The 21,201-nt window shown below is 40.4% G+C and overlaps 1 protein-coding gene across 2 annotated transcripts in view; it reads left to right on the top strand.

Moving 5' to 3' along the window:
* Positions 1-21,201, top strand: part of LOC126162191 (protein timeless) — a 408,622-nt gene that overhangs the window by 166,036 nt on the left and 221,385 nt on the right. For both annotated transcript variants that reach the window (XM_049918518.1, XM_049918519.1), the window contains one exon: positions 11,302-11,363. In XM_049918518.1, the coding sequence (XP_049774475.1) occupies positions 11,302-11,363 (62 nt within the window). The remainder of the gene's footprint in view (positions 1-11,301; positions 11,364-21,201) is intronic.

Here is a 21,201-nt window from a genome sequence, read left to right as displayed (position 1 = left end):
CCTCCTCACTCCTTAACTTACCAACCTTGGTCTTCTGGATGTTGGGTCTAAGGAATTTTATTTCTGAGGCCTGGAGACTTGATGAAACTCTCTTTCTGAGAGTGCATGCTTTGAGACCTTAGGTCAGTGTTGCTGCAAATTAGTAGTCAAACATAACTAATTTTGCTTTTTCTGGAACCATGTTGTCACATTCCAGGGTTCTCACTTGTTGGTAGAATTCAGCACATTTTTTCACTCTGATGGTGATTTCATGTCGGACAGAATTACCTCTGGTGACTATACTTCTGAGGTATGGAAAGCTGTCTACATATTCTGGGTGGCGATCTTCTAGCTTTACACTTACTGGGTGCCCCTCTCTTTTGACTGCCACCACCACTGTCTTCATCTAACTGATGTGGATGTTGTATTCTTAGTACTGGGATCTCTGAAGCTAGGCAGACGCGCATATATGAAGTTCTCGCAGAGTTAAGTGATTAATATTGAAACAAGAGCTAATTTAGTTAATATTACATTTTAGACTAGTGTATATACTTCATCTCTAGGCTATCCATTGAAGGTTTCGCTTTTCTGACCATATTTAGATCGAAAAGGAAGTATTTCGTAAAAGACCGGTAGTCGCTAGTTTTGTTTACGTTTTTTAGGTGTAAATTTTGCTCAAGTGTAGATTTTCATTTTTGACTAGAGTTATCACTTCAAAGTCAAATTAATTTGTGTAGGTCATACAACTTATTCTCTGCTTTTGTGTTAAGTTTGTCTGTCAAACCATGTGTGACAAATGTAGTGGTTGCCGTAGAAATTTGGAAGAGGGGGTGTTCTGTGTAGACGGGTAATTATGCTTTGATTGGGGTGAATGTAGCGGCGAGGAAATAAAGGTAGAAAATGAGGCTCTTCCATGGCAGTGTAGGTTATGTAGAAAGGACAGAAAAATCGGTGAACAGGAGGCAAAAATTTGTGTCCTTCAGGCTGAATTAGAAAATGCGAACTTGGAATTATGTAGGTCAAGGGAGCAAAAAGAGAGTGGGAACTGGGAAAAGGTAGCAAGCAAAGGGCGAAATAGGGAAACACTTGAAAAAAACTCCAGAAATTCAATTAGTAAATCAGTTTGGCTTGCTATCTGAAGTTGAGAAAGGGCCTCATCCAGATGTAGCTGAAAGTAGGTTGAAGCAGAATATTAGCTTAAAGAAAAAAGACAAGTTGGGATCAAAACAGAATAGGAAAAGAAGAATTCTGCTTATAGGCAGCAGTCATGGGTGGGGTGTGGGCCAGCAGCTTCAGGAGAAATTAGGTGCAGGGTACCAGGTCACAAGTTTTGTGAAACCAAATACTAGTCTCAGCCAGGTGAAAGAAAGCTTAGTCAGCTATGCAGGGACTTTGAGAAGGAAGATCAGGTAATTATAGTTGGGGGAGCAGGAAAGAGCATGGCTATGAATCCAAGAGACAGTATTAGGAGTGACCTTGGTAAAATAGGAGCAGAAACTGAGCACACAAATGTGGGGTTTGTGTAGGTCTTTCAGCGCCATGATCAGCCCTGGGTAAACACTGCTGTAAAGCATGTTAACACTGAGCTGAACAGGATGCTCCAGACACCGGCAAAATCTCACATAAGTGTTGTTTCAGTAAATGCTATTGGTAGGTGGGGATACACTATACAAGGCCTGCGCCTGAATAGGATGGGGAAAAGTAAGTTAGCTTCTCTATTAGCAGAAACTGTAAGGGGGTCCACAGTAACACAAGGGGTGATCCCTGTGGTTAATGGGTCCAGGCAGACAGATTTTTTAGGTTAAAGCCGAAGTCTAGACAGATGACAATCAAGATAAATATAATAAAAGAAACTTCATGTAAATAGGGGTAAAGCTAAGGACAGTATCAACTTACTTCATCAAAAGATCAGGGAATAAAAAATAAAGTAGAGGAGCTATTAGTGTGTTTAGATGATCTCAAAAATAAGAATGAGATTGATATACTCTGTCTGAACACTATGTCACTGTGGGCATGGATAGTGTCAGTATAAGGGAGTATAATTTAGCATCTTACACTTGTAGATCTAGGATGGATAAAGGAGGAGTTGCCATTTTCATAAAACAAGGGTATAAATGCAAAACTGTAGAAGTAAGCAAATTTTGTGTTGATCAGCACTTCGAGGTTTGTGCATGTGAACTTCAGCTAGATAATGTAGTATTGATATTAGCAACAGTGTACAGGTCCCCATTAGGAGACTGGGAGCTATTCATAAAAAAGTTTGACTCCCTATTATGCTGTCTGTCAGACAAAAAGAAGAAGTTATTAATCTATGGTGATTTCAATGTAAACTTTCTAAATAATTCTGAGAGGAAAAGTGAACTAGAAGTGTTATTAACAACATATAACTTTGAATCAGTGATCAATTTCCCTACACATATAACTCCACACAGTAGCACGCTAATAGATAATGTATTTGTACAGAAAGAGGATGTAAAACAAACACATGCTTTCCCTGTGGTAGCTCAACGCGGTATCTATAGAACACTTCAAAGAAAGCTTAAGAAATGTTAATTGGGGAGATGTATATAATGAGCCAGATGCTAATGATAAATGCAACCTATTTCTTGATAAATTTATATCCCTTTTCGAACATTGTTTCCCAAAGAAAATGACTAAATGTAACACCACACATTTTTCAAAGAAACCTTGGATTACTACAGGTATTAAAGCGTCTTCAGAAAAAAACAGAAAACCTTATGAGACAGCAAGAACTAGTAAAGATCCAGAAGTAGTTTTACACTATAAAAATTATTGTAACATACTGAGAAAAGTTGGAAGGAGATCTAGAAATATGTATGTTAGAGAAGAAATTAACAACTCCGGTTGTTGTTGTTGTTGTTGTTGTTGTTATGGTCTTCAGTCCTGAGACTGGTTTGATGCAGCTCTCCATGCTACTCTATCCTGTGCAAGCTTCTTCATCTCCCAGTACCTACTGCAACCTACATCCTTCTGAATCTGCTTAGTGTATTCATCTCTTGGTCTCCCCCTACGATTTTTACCCTCCACGCTGCCCTCCAATACTAAATTGGTGATCCCTTGATGCCTCCGGTAATAAAATCAAATCAGTATAGAATGTTGTTAGAAGGGAGACAGGAAAAGTAACCACTGGGGTAGGTAGTATTACTATTAAGGAGAATGAGACCATCCTAACCAACAGTACACAAGTAGCTAATGTATTTAACAACTGTTTCCTAAGTGTAGAAGAAAAATTGGTGAGAACAGTTCAAAAGAAAAAGGCAGGCAGTACATGGAAGAGTCTGTTTTGAAAAAATTTAGTCAGATTAAGTTTCACCTAACAACCTCTTGTGAAATAAGTAAAGTTATTAAATCTTTGAAAAATAAATGTTCTGTTGGAGTAGATGACATCTCTAATTAGATATTAAAACAATGTGGAGCAATAACAGCTGATGTTTCGAGTCACATATGTAATGCATCATTAACTCAAGGTATTTTCCCAGACAGGTTAAAATATGCCATTGTCAGGCCGCTCTACAAAAAGGGGGACACCACAGATGTCAATAATTATCAGCCAGTATCCTTACTTATAGCATTTTCAAAAATCTTCAAGAAAGTAATGTACTCAAGAGTGGTTAGCCATCTCAACAGTAATGGGATACTTAGTAAATCACTGTTCGGATTTCAAAAATGCTGTTCCACTGAGACAGCAATATACAATTTCACTGTCCACAAAATAGAGTCTTTAAGTAGTAAAATGTCACCAATAGGAATTTTCTGTGGCTTGTCCAAAGCATTTGATTGTGTGAACCATTATGAACATTATGTTACAGAAATTACAGTTCTATGGAATAAATGGAATAGCATATGAGTGGTTTAAGTCGTACCTACGGAACAGGAAGCAAAAAGTTTCCTTATATGGGTCAAGTGATTTAAATAAGCTTGCCACTTCATCTAACTGGGATGAAATTACGTTAGGTGTTCCATAGGCTTCAATTATGGGTCCCCTTCTATTCTTGATATATGTGAATGACGTCCCTTCCTATCTGAAACAGGAAGCTGAACTGACACTGTTTGCTTATGATACAAGCATAATTATTAATCTGGTAAAAGAAACTCCAATTGAAAATGATACAAATAAGGTCTTTGGAAAAGTCATTAATTGATTTTCCGCAAATGGGCTTGCTCTAAACTTTGAAAAAACACAGTACATACAATTTTCTGCTGCAAAAAGTACAATTCCTTCAATAAATATAACACATCAACGGAAGTCAGTATACAGGGTAGAGCATACTAAGTTTTTGGGTGTACACATAGATGAGAATCTTAATTGGAAAATTCATATTTTGGATCTTCTAAAGCAACTAGGTTCAGCAACTTTTGCAACCAGAATAATTGCCAATTTTGAGGATATAGAAATTAGTAAGCTAACATACTTTGCATACTTTCCCTCTCTGATGTCATACGGAATAATATTTTGGGGTAATTCAACATTTAGACAAAAAGTATTCACTGCTCAAAAGAAAGTGGTTAGAATAATGTCTGGGGTTCATAGTCACATATCTTGTAGGCATCTTTTTAAAATATTGGGAATTCTTACAACAGCCTCACAGTACATTTGTTCTCAACAACATGGACCAGTTTAAAAACGTGACGTTCATGATTAAAATACCAGAAAAAAGAAAGACTCACACTATCCATTACTCAACCTATCTTTGGCACAGAAAGGGGTAAAATATGCTGCTATAAAAATTTTCGACAAATTACCAGATGAAATAAAATGTCTGACAGACAGCAGTAACAGTAAATAAATTGAAATCATATCTCCTTGACAACTCCTTCTATACCATAGATGAATTCTTGAATATGAATAAATAAATCTGCAAGTATAGTATAGGCATTTTGTGCCATTTAAAGTAATGGGGTAAATAATAGAAATATTAATCCTTATGTCTGTATTGTGTGTGTGTGTGTGTGTGTCATGAGACTTGCCAAACAAAAGTGCTGGCAGGTCGATAGACACACAAACAAACACCAACATACACACAAAATTCAAGCTTTCGCAACAAACGGTTGCTTCATCAGGAAAGAGGGAAGGAGAAGGAAAGACGAAAGGATGTGGGTTTTAAGGGAGAGGGTAAGGAGTCATTCCAATCCCGGGAGCGGAAAGACTTACATTAGGGGGAAAAAAGGACAGGTATACACACGTACACACACACATATCCATCCGCACATACACAGACACACGCAGACATTCGTAAAGGCAAAGAGTTTGGGCAGAGATGTCAGTCGAGGCGGAAGTAAAGAGGCAAAGATGTTGTTGAAAGACAGGTGAGGTATGAGTGGCGGCAACTTGAAATTAGCGGAGGTTGAGGCCTGGCGGATAACGAGAAGAGAGGATATACTGAAGGGCAAGTTCCCATCTCCAGAGTTCTGACAGGTTGGTGTTAGTGGGAAGTATCCAGATAACCCGGACGGTGTAACACTGTGCCAAGATGTGCTGGTCGTGCACCAAGGCATGTTTAGCCACAGGGTGATTCTCATTACCAACAAACACTGTCTGCCTGTGTCCATTCATGCGAATGGACAGTTTGTTGCTGGTCATTCCCACATAGAAAACTTCACAGTGTAGGCAGGTCAGTTGGTAAATCACGTGGGTGCTTTCACACGTGGCTCTGCCTTGGGTCGTGTACACCTTCCGGGTTACAGGACTGGAGTAGGTGGTGGTGGGAGGGTGCATGGGACAGGTTTTACACCGGGGGCGGTTACAAGGGTAGGAGCCAGAGGGTAGGGAAGGCGGTTTGGGGCTTTCATACGGATGAACTAAGAGGTTATGAAGGTTAGGTGGACGGCGGAAAGACACTCTTGGTGGAGTGGGGAGGATTTCATGAAGGATGGATCTCATTTCAGGACAGGATTTGAGGAAGTCGTATCCCTGCTGGGGAGCCACATTCAGAGTCTGATCCAGTCCCGGAAAGTATCCTGTCACAAGTGGGGCACTTCTGTGGTTCTTCTGTGGGAGGTTCTGGGCTTGAGGGGATGAGGAAGTGGCTCTGGTTATTTGCTTCTGTACCAGGTCGGGAGGGTAGTTGTGGGATGCGAAAGCTGTTTTCAGATTGTTGGTGTAATGGTTCAGGGATTCCGGACTGGAGCAGATTCGTTTGCCACGAAGACCTAGGCTGTAGGGAAGGGACCGTTTGATGTGGAATGGGTGGCAGCTGTCATAATGGAGGTACTGTTGCTTGTTGGTGGGTTTGATGTGGACGGACGTGTGAAGCTGACCATTGGACAGATGGAGGTCAACGTCAAGGAAAGTGGCATGCGATTTGGAGTAGGACCAGGTGAATCTGATGGAACCAAAGGAGTTAAGGTTGGAGAGGAAATTCTGGAGTTCTTCTTCACTGTGAGTCCAGATCATGAAGATGTCATCAATAAATCTGTACCAAACTTTGGGTTGGCAGGCCTGGGTAACCAAGAAGGCTTCCTCTAAGTGACCCGTGAATAGGTTGGCGTACGAGGGGGCCATCCTGGTACCCATGGCTGTTCCCTTTAATTGCTGGTATGTCTGGCCTTCAAAAGTGAAGAAGTTGTGGGTCAGGATGAAGCTGGCTAAGGTAATGAGGAAAGAGGTTTTAGGTAGGGTGGCAAGTGATCGGCGTGAAATGAAGTGCTCCATCGCAGCGAGGCCCTGGACATGCGGAATATTTGTGTATAAGGAAGTGGCATCAATGGTTACAAGGATGGTTTCCGGGGGTAACAGACTGGGTAAGGATTCCATGCGTTCGAGAAAGTGGTTGGTGTCTTTGATGAAGGATGGGAGACTGCATGTAATGGGTTGAAGGTGTTGATCTACGTAGGCTAGAGATACGTTCTGTGGGGGCTTGGTAACCAGCTACAATGGGGCGGCCGGGATGATTGGGTTTGTGAATTTTAGGAAGAAGGTAGAAAGTAGGGGTGCGGGGTGTCGGTGGGGTCAGGAGGTTGATGGAGTCAGGTGAAAGGTTTTGTAGGGGGCCTAAGGTTCGGAGGATACCTTGAAGCTCCGCCTGGACATCAGGAATTGGATTACCTTGGCAAACTTTGTATGTGGTGTTGTCTGAAAGCTGACGCAGTCCCTCAGCCACATACTCCCGACGATCAAGTACCACGGTCGTGGAACCCTTGTCCGCCGGAAGAATGACGATGGATCGGTCAGCCTTCAGATCACGGATAGCCTGGGCTTCAGCAGTGGTAATGTTGGGAGTAGGATTAAGGTTTTTTTAAGAAGGATTGAGAGGCAAGGCTGGAAGTCAGAAATTCCTGGAAGGTTTGGAGAGGGTGATTTTGAGGAAGAGGAGGTGGGTCCCGCTGTGACGGAAGAAGTCTTATTTTTTCTCTGTGTTTTTGCCATTAGTTTCTCTTTGTATTCACCTTCTCCTTTTTACCGTAATCTACTATACAATTTTATCCCGCCTATATATACTCAATAAAACATAACCCACTTCCAAACCAAACCATAACCAAAAAATTTTTTCCGCTTTCAACACTACCGCTGCTATAAAATCCTCCATTTCTAGTTCACGAACAGTTCCTTTCCCCTATTAAACAACCATTTCGGCTAGTTCTAATAACTTTCGCTTTATTTCCATTTCTGTTTTTCCCACATCACTGATCATTTTTAGCCGCTTCCCACAGGTTTTAACATCATTATTTCTTCGTCAGACAATTGTTAGCCTCATTTTCATAATCTGCCACCACAAAACCACTTCTTTTAATACATTTATACGCAGTTTTTTCGAAATTTTCCCGAATTTCACCACCCTTTAACGTATTTTGGCGGCAACACAACCACCTAACCTTTGTGCACATCGTTGTCTACCAACCCAAGTTCACCACAGGATCAACATAGCCCAGCTTTAACCAACACTTTTTCGCCTTTTTTCACACCAGACCTCCAGTTGCTTTCTAGTTCACCTTTATCTCTCCCCATATATTTTTATTTTCATTTTCATTTCAGCCTCAGTTACACTTTCCACCTTCTAATACCATGTCACCCTCACAACACCCCCACAACGACCCCACTAAGTTTTATTTACATTCCCTCCACAAACAAGCCTTCGCCCTAGCCAGGTTACGCTCCCATATTTTATTTTCTCAGGCTTGTCTGACATTTGGCATTACCCCCAAAGGCCTCACACTTAAAGTTCCCATCTCTGGCTGCAACCCTTCTTTCCATCAGTCCCTATACTAATTCCAAACTGAACAATCCATTGCCCTCACCCACCTAATCCTTCACCTACACATCAACTCAGCCAACGAACATGCCGATCAACTCCTATCCTTAATAAAAGTCCTCAGTCTTTCCTCTCCCACATCCACAACGGCTGTTCAGAGCATCCTCCTACAGGCCAACTGCAAATTAGAACAGCTTGCCACCCTCCACCTCAAAAAACTATCCAATCTCCTGGTTTCCCACCTCCGGAAAGGCAACTCACTCACCCTTCACAACCTTTCCAACAAACCTCAACCTCCTCTCATTGCACACAAACCCAGTCTCTCCCGTCTACTCAATCTCCCACTTCCAGCTCCACTCCCTCCAAAACCTCAAAATTCCAATCAACACAACCTGGAAACATAACACTCTAATTCAGTAGTTAACCTTTCCTCCAAACCTCTCTCCCAATCCGAAACCTCTGTCCTATCCAAAGGCCTCACCTTCAGCCCCACTCCCAGATTCAACCAAACAGCCCTTGTCAAAGATTTGCTGTCCTACACTCGTACTCTCTGCTGGAAATATCACTTTGCCCCGAAGAAAAATGATCCTAATCCTACTCCTAATGATCCAAATCCCCAAGACACTATCCAAATTGAACCCTGCCTAGAACAGTTCCGTCCCCTGTCATAGCGGGACCCACCTCCTCTTCCTCAAAATCACCCTCTCCAAACCTTCCAGGAATTTCTGACTTCCAGCCTTGCCTCTCAATCCTTCTTAAAAAAACGTTAATCCTACTCCCAACATCACCACTGCAGAAGCCCAGGCTATCCGTGATCTGAAGGCTGACCGATCCATCGTCATTCTTCCGGCGGACAAGGGTTCCACGACCGTGGTACTTGACTGTCGGGAGTATGTGGCTGAGGGACTGCGTCAGCTTTCAGACAACACCACAACTTGACGTTGACCTCCACCTGTCCAATGGCCAGCTTCACACGTCCGTCCACATCAAACCCACAAACAAGCAACAGTACCTCCATTATGACAGCTGCCACCCATTCCACATCAAACGGTCCCTTCCCTACAGCCTAGGTCTTCGTGGCAAACGAATCTGCTCCAGTCCGGAATCCCTGAACCATTACACCAACAATCTGAAAACAGCTTTCGCATCCCGCAACTACCCTCCCGACCTGGTACAGAAGCAAATAACCAGAGCCACTTCCTCATCCCCTCAAGCCCAGAACCGCCCACAGAAGAACCACAGAAGTGCCCCACTTGTGACAGGATACTTTCCGGGACTGGATCAGACTCTGAATGTGGCTCCCCAGCAGGGATACGACTTCCTCAAATCCTGTCCTGAAATGAGATCCATCCTTCATGAAATCCTCCCCACTCCACCAAGAGTGTCTTTCCGCCATGTACCTAACCTTCATAACCTCTTAGTTCATCCGTATGAAATTCCCAAACCGCCTTCCCTACCCTCTGGCTCCTACCCTTGTAACCGCCCCCGGTGTAAAACCTGTCCCATGCACCCTCCCACCACCACCTACTCCAGTCCTGTAACCCAGAAGGTGTACACGATCAAAGGCAGAGCCACGTGTGGAAGCACCCACGTGATTTACCAACTGACCTGCCTACACTGTGAAGCTTTCTATGTGGGAATGACCAGCAACAAACTGTCCATTCGCATGAATGGACACAGGCAGACAGTGTTTGTTAGTAATGAGGATCACCCTGTGGCTAAACATGCCTTGGTGCTCGGCCAGCACAACTTGGCAGTGTTACACCATCCAGGTTATCTGGATACTTCCCACTAACACCAACCTGTCAGAACTCTGGAGATGGGAACTTGCCCTTCAGTATATCCTCTCTTCTTGTTATCCGCCAGGCCTCAACCTCCGCTAATTTCAAGTTGCCGCCAGGTAGGCACAACAAAAAGACTGTCTGAAAATGAGCTTTCAACAACATCTTTGCCTCTGTACTTCTGCCTCGACTGACATCTCTGCCGAAACTCTTTGCCCACAAGCTTTCGCAACCAACGGTTGCTTCATCAGGAAAGAGGGAAGGAGAGGGAAATACGAAAGGATGTGGGTTTTAAGGGAGAGGTACATTTAGGAACTTGATTAAAAGGTTCTTCCTTGCTTCCAGAATTTTTCATCAGCTTGAGGGCACAGAAAATTAGATCCACTATTGAAGTGTTATTTCCGAAGCCATACTACTCCTCTTCAGTTGTGGTTCTATAACAACGAAAACACTCAATTATTGACAAAATAATTTAATTGGATAGATAAAAAATCTACTCACCAAGTGGCGGCAGACACAAAAATAAAAGACAGTTGTAATTGGCAAGCTTTCGAAGTCAGTGGCTCCTTTTTCAGTCAGATGGGTTGAAGAGGAAAGAAAGTCTTTCCTTGTCATCCTGTGCGGTAAGTCTCCCTTGACTCACAGTTCTGGGTGAATTTCCCAAAATCCACCCCTTTTTGTAGACCTCTCCAGTACTTTTCCTTCACCCCTCTTCCTTCCCCTTCAACCTTTCTGCCTAAGAAGGAGCAACTGGCTCCAAAAAGCTTGCCAGTTACAGCTGTCTTTTATGTGTGTGCTTTGAGAGTAGATTTTTGTCTATTCAATTATGTTGTGGTTCAAGGACTGTTCTCAATCTTTGCTCTGTGATCTTCTATAGAATTTTCAACCCATGTGACATCAGTTTTATTTGTCTATGATTAGTGGGCTTCCATGAACTCTTTTTCTTAAGCAGAGGAACTGTGACACCCTTACTCCAGCCTGAAGGCATTTGTTGTCTTTCCACATGGCATTGAGTGTCCTGTGCAATCATTGTAGGGCCTAGATGCCTGCTGGCTTTACCATGACCACATTCACTTCATAGGCACCTGGAGATTTTCCATTAGACAAACCATACACATTGCAGATATGTATCATGAGGTGAATAAACCACAATTTGCAGTATGCACATTGGTTTTAATATTAATGAATTCAAATAACTTAAATAGCTTAGTCCTCAATTTAAGTTAATGATACTGCCAACATGTAATGAATTCACTGAGTTTAATACAGTGAAGACAAAAATAAAAATGTGTTAAATGTAATGCTAAAATATTATTATTCTTATTTTTTAGGAGTTTATACCACTTCTGATCAATGCAAAAGATGATATTAGAATAACAGATGGCATAATAAGGTAAGTTTCATAGTTTTATGATTATTATTTTTTGTGTTAGTGCATTGCCTCACATAGAGAATAAAAAAAAAAAATAATGTTAGAAATGTTACAGACAGAAGGGTTGTGCTTGCTGAGAATAATGAAATTCAAGCAGCTTATCAGCAACAGCAGACAATGTATATTAAATATCTAAATCTCATTATCATAGCTTGTCTTTGGCAACTGAAGGAAAATGGAAGAAAGGACACAGAAAGCTGGAAAAGAAAAGCTGTAAAATATCCAGCTCAAGAGGAGCAAAATGAACAAAGCTTCATGTTCATAGATGCATGTGTATTATTTCTTCTCCATTAAGAGATATGAGTAGTCTGTGGAACACAGTTAGACTGTTGCATGCACTGTAATTTCTTTGACTTTGGCACATTTCTGGTGCGATTTGTTACTACCTGCTCCTCCATTCCTTACCAGCTGTCTCTCATTACCCCCTGTGCAGTGACAGGAGACTTCTCAAGAGTGAGTGTGCCCCTATTAATCTCCTTCTTTGGGGATACCTTGAAGGCTAATGAGTATTGCTACAGTTCTGTGTTGAGATAACTTGTTTGTCTTCCACATCTCAATAATGGATGACCATTGCATAGGGTGAGTTTTAAAAAATCACCATCCAATACAGATTTCACAGAAGGAGAAAAAATGAGGCACAGAATGTTAGATAGTTCGGAGCCATCCTGGAAATTATGAAAATGTAGTCATTGTCTTCTGTTCTTTATCAGTTTTCAGCTCCAACACCACTCCATGATTTATGCCCCCTTTTTAGCACATTATTGTACTCTCCAACATCTCTCTCTCTCTCTCTGCCTAGAAGCACCTTGCTAAAACCTGCAACCAAAAGTGCGCTGATACACTGTATCACCCCCCTGTCATGAAGCCTGATGGTAGTACCACACAATTTGGCAGCTGCCAACAGCAAATGAATAAAAGTCTCCATACATACACTTATTTGCTGGTAGATGTAGAAAGCTGACTCCTAACTGCTCTTTGTAAAGCAAAAAAAAGCTGGTCCATTTCTCCCCCAGTACACAGAGACTTCTCATGATATAGTTGCCCTTTGTGGATTTTGGAGTCCTAGATAACTTCTAGGTTCCATGCTAATCAACTTTTTTGCCTCCAGAAACTCATTAACATCCATCTCCAGCATCAGTGGTCATTTGAATATTTATACAGCTTAGTGCCCACACCAAAATCATCTAGGCCTAGGGAACAGGTCTGTCACACAGCTCTTCTTTATGAATAGCTTTTTTACTGTCACCATTGATTCACAGAGGTTTCTTTCATCCAACTTAATTTTTCTTCCCGTAACTGATAAAGTGCCATTTTTCTCTTTCCATTTGTTTCCCAGAAATTTAGATACTGTTGAGCATCTATTGTTTAACAACATTAAATTGTGCTTCTCATTTCTTAGTTTTTCAGAGTTGTGTTTTGGTGCGTCTCACTATAATGCTCTAAAGCTACTTTCTAGAAAGACATTATGTCTGTCTTTGTATGTAGTTTTCCATTTGGTTTTCCTGATTCCAGTGTAAAAGAAGATCTGTTGTCAGTTGCCTGAGAGACTTGTGAAGTACTGCATGTTAGTGATTTTAAGCTGTGCCAGTATATGTTGATTCTGAAACATATCGTATATTCATCCAGGTATGTTTGTCCAGATGGTGCAATATGATGGCAATCTGACTTCAGGTAGTCCTAATTGATTATATCTGCTGGGTGCCATCTTGTATATCCCCTTCCTCCCATTCTAAAGCTCAGACTTGCAATGCCTGGGCACAGGTCCATTGGTCAAGTGGAAGGGGAAGTGTGCAGATGAGACCTCAGTCTTGATTCACAGCCTCTTTGTGGTTGTCAGAATGCTGCTGATGCTGAGGAAGCATGTCTACATCATGGATGTTCCAATGCTGCTGACATGGAGGAGGCACATCTACACGGTGTGATATCAGTTCTTCAGCTGGTATGGCTTGATTGGATCTTCCAACAGACTGTCATTGTGCAGTCAGTATTCTCAAGGCTCGATCCCAAGCCTTACTGATTGGAAACTGCTGCCTTTATTTATCAACAATGGAAAATTCAGGATGGAATGTAACAACATTATGAAAAGGATAGTTGTTACTCACCGTATAGCAGAGATGCTGAGTCGCAGGTAGGCACAACAAAAAGACTGTCTGAAAATGAGCTTTTGGCCAACAAGGCGACTCAGTATCACCTTTATTTATCAGTTTATCATGCAGCTGGATCTCTACAGATTCATCAATGAATCAGATGTACATCACATATCCGCCAGTGTTTTTAGGAGATGCTGACCACAGTATGATTAAATAGCTAAAGAGATTCAACAGTATCACTAAATACAATGGTTGGGATGATATGATGTACCTTACCAACATCTGCTTCATTGGTACAGCCATTCAGTGATTTAAGAACAGTGACAAAATGCTCAAGAGCCAATACAATTTCAGGCAGAATTAAGAAGTCATTTGGTGCCAACCATTGGTAGGTCTACACAGCTAAAGCAGAACTGAAGAACAGAGCTCAACATAGAGAGGGAGATAACACAGTCATCTGTATTACTAAACATCTGAAACAGTAATCCAGTCCAAATTGCAGGTTGCCTGTGTAGTGGTTTTTAGATACAACGAAAATTTTATTTTTATTATTTCACACAATTATCAATCAAACTTTTAAGATTACATTTTTGTCATAATCCAATCATTATGTTAAATGTTTAACACAATAAATTTTAGTGTTGATTTTTTCATTAGTCATTGGATGAATAACTTGAAACTAATGAAATCAGCATAATTAGGATTTTGTATCATTAGCCATCAAATATTTGACACATCAACTCATTTGTAAAGTAATCAGATGTTTGAAGCTGTTTTATATGCAAGAGTTTAGTGCTTTAAAGAATCGAGCTTTGGGAAGTAACTGTTATACACAAATTGCTTTGAAGCTATTTATCACAGTGAAGCCGAATATTAAGAAAGCTGATAATGTTTAACACCTAATGAAGGAGTAGCAGATGACGTCTTGCAAGTGCTTCTTATTAAGGATATACCACTACAGATGACTTCATAAGTTGATGACAGCAAACTGAGGTAATACTCCAAAGAAGAGTAGACCAGAAAACACTCAACAGACTTCTAATCATATTATTGGTGGCAGTCACAGAAGAGCAGCAAGAATCTTACTTCACTAATATGGCAAATTGGTGATATTGAATTCAGTTGAATTGAATCAAATTTTATTTGATCCTGTAGGTTTGCATTGTGTACAGTAAATGTACATGCAATATAGGACCATTTTGCTTACATTCTAATGGCACTGATTATAAATAACAATATATACAAATCTGATATGGTAAATACTCTTCAGCACTGTAAAATTTCTTTTCCACTGGATAGTTTTGAGTTTCTTTGGAAAGCTAGTGTTATGTACACTACCATGCAGGTTTTTAGGCAGACTTCTTAGTAATTTGATACGTGAGTACAGAGGTCCTTTTTCTAGGATTGCCACTGTGGAGTATGTGTAGCATATAATTCTTTCTTTGTGTGTTGTGGTTGTCTACAATAACATTAGTAATCCACTCTGCACTATCTTTTGTGATGTATGTTATTGTTTTATATTTGTAGTTTGTGGAGGTGTAAAAATTAAAGATCCCTAGATTTTTGCAGCAGTTTCTGCATGTTTCAGAAATCTTTCTTCTTAAAATGATCCTGTTTTATATATTTTTTCCTGTAATGTGAACACTTTTCATTTCTTGAGTGTTTGTGTTTCCTCACATTGCCACTTCATTGTGCAGATGTGGTTAAAAGAGTCAATGGTATGCTGTGCACAGAAGCCATACATCTGCATACTGCGATAGCTGCTTCATCATGAATATGTCGGAACTGAGTTCCTTACAGGCAGAGTTAATATCCTATTTCCATTCTTGGTCATTATCCGCAGTAATATCTAAGACTGTTGGATTCTACTTGTTCCAGTCTTTTGTCCACATGTAAATCCATGTTTATAGCCTTCTCTTTGTTTATGAATGCTGCATACACAGGTTTATAACCAGTTCATTCTCCAAGAGCCCTTGAGCTTTGACTATGCAGAAATGCATGCTCTTCTTTCAAGCTGTTCCACATTTTTGTCACTGTTCTGTATTGTCATGCCATCTGCTTTCAGTATTTCCTTCTCCTTCTCTTCAACATGTATAACATTAACGAAGAGGTCAAATAGCAAAGGCCCATTGATGGATTCTGTGGCACTCCATAATTGATGGCTTTGCTTTCTGATTGCTATGAGTTTCCTATTGATAGATACTCTTTCTTGTAGCATAAGGATGATTGTATCCACTCTCCTGCTTTCCCTTAAACACCATAGTTTCCTGATTTTTGTACCAGTATTTCATTGTCAGTGGTGTCAAACGCTTTGGAGACACCCAGAAAAATTGCAGATACAACATCTTTTTTATCTAAGAAGTGTATAATACAGGGTGTACATAAAGTCCAGGAACCCTTTCAATTATTTATTGCATAAAAACAAAACATTGTACAGATATCATACATATGTCATTTTGAAGAGAAACCCTAAAAGTTTTTTTTCATGTATACCATCACAGCATAGTTTGGTAATTTGCCGATAGTCACTGCTAATTGCAAACATGGCGAGTTCAGTGCGGAGTGTACTTTCTGTGTGTTGGAGTTCAACAAAAACAAGTGTGCTACAGCTGTTCAACGGATGTTTAGAACCAAGTATGGTAAGAAGCCACCAACAAGGAAGCCATTTACCACTGGCACAACAAATTTGTTACGATGGGTTGCTTGTGCCCTGCAAAGAGTAGTGGCCGTCCCAGTGTGAGGGAAGTGAATGTTGAACGCGTACGAGAGACATCCACAAGGAGTCCAAAGAAATCAGTGCGTCTTGCATCAGGTGAACTCGAAATGGCTCCAATGACAGTGTGGAAAGTCTTTCAACAGAAGCTGTCTATGAAACCAATCAAATTGGAGCTAGTGCAGAAGCTCAATGATGATGACAAAGACAAGCGTTTTGAGTTTGGTTTGGAGTTGCAATAATTGAATGAGGATGGGCATGGCATTGTTGATCGCTTAATTTTTAGTGATGAAGCCACTTTTCACACTAATGGAAAAGTGAACAGGCACAGTTGTTGAATTTGGGGTACAAAGCATCCACAGGAATGCATTGAATTTGAGTGTGATTCCCCAAAGGTAAATGTTTTTTTGTGCCATGTCACGTCGAAAACTGTAAGGGCCAATCTTCTGTGTTGAGAGCACTGTCACTGGATACTCCTACTTGGCCTTGTTGCTGCAATGGCTGATGCCTCAAATGCAATTGGCCTCTCCATTCATCTTTCAGCAGGATGGGGCTGCATCCTATTTTCATCGCGAAGTTTGTGGGTACCTGAACACAGAGCTGCCGCATTGATGGATTGGTTCTGCTACAGAAGGGGACAGCTGTTTCATGAAATGGCCTCCCCAATCACCAGATCTCACTCCGTGTGACTTTTTTCTGCGAGGACACATTAAAGATCTGGTGTATGTGCCGTCTCTACCACGTGATGTAGCAGAGCTCCGGGAGAGAATATGGGAAGAGACTGCCACAGTCAATGATGCCATGCTGGGACGGGTATGGCAAGAATGCGATTACCGTATTGACATCTGACAGGTCACTAATGGTTCGCATATCGAATTTTTGTAAAAAAAAATTTCAGAGCTTCTCTTCAAAATGCAATATGTATGACATCTGTACAATGTTTAGTTCTTGTGCAATAAATAATTGAAAGCATTCCCCGACTTTATGTAAACCCTGTTTATTTTGCCAGAACTGAAATTGCTGATTGACTAGATACACCCTTTCTGAAAGCATGCTGTGATTGTACAAGAATGTTATGTTTGTCCTGATAAGTGACTAATCTATTGTACACAATCATTTCCAAGATTTTGGAGAAGCATGATATGAGTTGAACTGGCATGTAGTTTTTGGGGTCATCCTTATCCTCTTTCTTGTATGTTGGTACCACTTTGCTTATCTTCAGTTTTTCTGGAAAAATTCCATCTCTGAAAGAGCTGTTTGCTGTGTCCAGCAGTGGTGTGATTATTCACTCACTTACTATCTTTATTATGTGATTCAGTATTTCATCACTCACCAGCTTATTTCTTGGACTTCAGTTCTGTACAGTTTTCCTCACTTCATCTTCTGTGGCTGGTTATATTTCACTGGTAATCCACTGTGTTCAGTCTTGCAGCTTTTCTTGTCTCTTTAAAGGGGAATGCTATACTAAAATAATATTTAATTGTTGTAATAAAGGCATCATACTCCTCATTTACATTCTGTGCCTGTAAGGTTTCATTCCAGGTTTGTCTACTGAATATTGTTCTAAAGATGTTAATATTTTACTCACTGATGATCCTGATTTCTTTGGGTTGTTCTTTTTGTTTCTGATAGTACGTCATTGCTTCTGCAGATGGAGATCAGCTGTCCATGATGATGGGAGACTTCTATTTGAACTACATACGACTCATAATTACACCTGTTAATGTTAGTAATGATGTAATCAATAACCCCCCTCCCTTAACGGTGGCACATTGAACTGCAGACAGATACAGTGAAAAGACTGTTACACATTGAGCTTTCATCTGTATATTGTTGACATTCCAACCTGGAATTTTCATTGTTTGTTACCAATGACTATCTGACTTTGAGAGGTCACTCTTCTTAGCACAATTATTGTTGTCTCCATCTTATACCGTATTAGCAGTTCTTCAAAACCTTGTCTTGTTTTTGAACCTTTTGCCATTTTGAAGTCTCCATGTGTAACAGTGTTTCTCTTCATATTCATCCTTAGTTTGTTAGTAGTTTTTTCCAGAACGATGCTAATCTTGCCACCTGGTGATATGTACACAAAAAACACTGTAAAGTTGTCTTTTACTGCACTAGTCATTGCAAAGTTATTTTTTTTCTCTAGCTGGGGGTAACCTCACACTTTTACTGTTTGCTGTCTTTCGGAGCATTCCTGTTATAATAAATGGAGAAACTTCACCATCTCTATGTTTAGGTCTTCAGAAGTAACTGGATAAAATACAGTCCTTTAGTGTCAGATTACCTCTGTGACTTTAAATTAGTCCATGTACACTGATGCATAATATGTCTGATTATACTTAGGAATACTTCCAGCTATAGCTTACTGTTTCCAATGTGTTGGATAATCTGGTGAAATACTTCTATCTAATTTTTCTTTTGCTAACTTGTATATTGTGGTTTGTATTGTGAGAGCATATTCTGTAATACCTCCTTTTTTGTGTGGTGCTTGTATTTTGCTTCTTCAGCTAGAGCATCTGGTTTTTCACCCCCTTCAGGCCATATTAGTTTCTCTTGCTTCTAATGATTTTGCAGATATTTCTAAACATTCTGCTAAGTTTTGCAGACCACAATATACTTATTCTTTGATGGCAAATTTATTTTGGAGATATCTTTGTCTCTCACTGACCTTCTTTTTTATGATTCCACTAAGTATCATCATCTAGGATCCCACATAGATACTTGCCAAAGGAATCATTTTTCTTGTGTCATTAGCAATTTATTCTTCATACCAACATGTGTAAAGATATCTCTGTAATTATGTTTGGTTTCTGAATCCAGTTGTGCAGTTCTGTGTTTTGCATTTATCATGTTTTAAAAATGTTTGTTGAGTTGTTGCATTCTAATTCTAGGTTGCATGTTGATTTTTCAGTTGGGAATGGCTTTTTTTTCTGCAGTGTTTGCCAATTATTAGAAACTCATTTTCTTTCCCTTGCATAGACATGTCTTTTCTTTTACTGATTGTCACCACCTTCTGTTTATATTTATACACATGGTTTTGGCTTGCTGTGTTTATCATGATATCATGGATGTGTCATTGCTAGTATGTTGTTGTTGTTGTTATGGTCTTCAGTCCTGAGACTGGTTTGATGCAGCTCTCCATGCTACTCTATCCTGTGCAAGCTTCTTCATCTCCCAGTACCTACTGCAACCTACATCCTTCTGAATCTGCTTAGTGTATTCATCTCTTGGTCTCCCCCTACGATTTTTACCCTCCACGCTGCCCTCCAATACTAAATTGGTGATCCCTTGATGCCTCAGAACATGTCCTACCAACCGATCCCTTCTTCTGGTCAAGTTGTTCCACAAACTTCTCTTCTCCCCAATCCTATTCAATACTTCCTCATTAGTTATGTGATCTACCCATCTAATCTTCAGCATTCTTCTGTAGCACCACATTTCGAAAGCTTCTATTCTCTTCTTGTCCAAACTATTTACCGTCCATGTTTCACTTCCATACATGGCTACACTCCATACAAATACTTTCAGAAATGACTTCCTGACACTTAAATCTATACTCGATGTTAACAAATTTCTCTTCTTCAAAAACGCTTTCCTTGCCATTGCCAGTCTACATTTTATATCCTCTCTACTTTGACCATCATCAGTTATTTTGCTCCCCAAATAGCAAAACTCCTTTACTACTTTAAGTGTCTCATTTCCTAATCTAATACCATCAACATCACCCGACTTAATTCGACTACATTCCATTATCCTTGTTTTGCTTTTGTCGATGTTCATCTTATATCCTCCTTTCAAGACACCATCCATTCCGTTCAACTGCTCTTCCAAATCCTTTGCTGTCTCTGACAGAATTACAATGTCATCGGCGAACCTCAACGTTTTTATTTCTTCTCCATGGATTTTAATACCTGCTCCGAATTTTTCTTTTGTTTCCTTTACTGCTTGCTCAATATACAGATTGAATAACATCGGGGAGAGGCTACAACCCTGTCTTACTCCCTTCCCAACCACTGCTTCCCTTTCATGTCCCTCGACTCTTATAACTGCCATCTGGTTTCTGTACAAACTGTAAATAGCCTTTTGTTCCCTGTATTTTACCCCTGCCACCTTTAGAATTTGAAAGAGAGTATTCCAGTCAACATTGTCAAAAGCTTTCTCTAAGTCTACAAATGCTAGAAACGTAGGTTTGCCTTTCCTTATTCTTTCTTCTAAGATAAGTCGTAAGGTCAGTATTGCCTCACGTGTTCCAGTATTTCTACGGAATCCAAACTGATCTTCCCCGAGGTCGGCTTCTACCAGTTTTTCCATTCGTCTGTAAAGAATTCATGTTAGTATTTTGCAGCTGTGGCTTATTAAACTCATTGTTCGGTAATTTTCACATCTGTCAACACCTGCTTTCTTTGGGATTGGAATTATTATATTCTTCTTGAAGTCTGAGGGTATTTCGCCTGTTTCATACATCTTGCTCACCAGATGGTAGAGTTTTGTCAGGACTGGCTCTCCCAAGGCCGTCAGTAGTTCCAATGGAATGTTGTCTACTCCGGGGGCCTTGTTTCGACTCAGGTCTTTCAGTGCTCTGTCAAACTCTTCACGCAGTATCGTATCTCCCATTTCATCTTCATCTACATCCTCTTCCATTTCCATAATATTGTCCTCAAGTATATCGCCCTTGTATAGACCCTCTATATACTCCTTCCACCTTTCTGCTTTCCCTTCTTTGCTTAGAACTGGGTTTCCATCTGAGCTCTTGATGTTCATACAAGTGGTTCTCTTATCTCCAAAGGTCTCTTTAATTTTCCTGTAGGCAGTATCTATCTTACCCCTAGTGAGATACGCCTCTACATCCTTACATTTGTCCTCTAGCCATCCCTGCTTAGCCATTTTGCACTTCCTGTCGATCTCATTTTTGAGACGTTTGTATTCCTTTTTGCCTGCTTCACTTACTGCATTTTTATATTTTCTCCTTTCACCAATTAAATTCAATATT

Source organism: Schistocerca cancellata, chromosome 2 (genome assembly GCF_023864275.1).
Source record: "Schistocerca cancellata isolate TAMUIC-IGC-003103 chromosome 2, iqSchCanc2.1, whole genome shotgun sequence".
NCBI lineage: Eukaryota > Metazoa > Arthropoda > Insecta > Orthoptera > Acrididae > Schistocerca > Schistocerca cancellata.
Note: the sequence above shows the minus strand (reverse complement) of the source record. Positions and strands in the feature narration are given on the sequence as shown.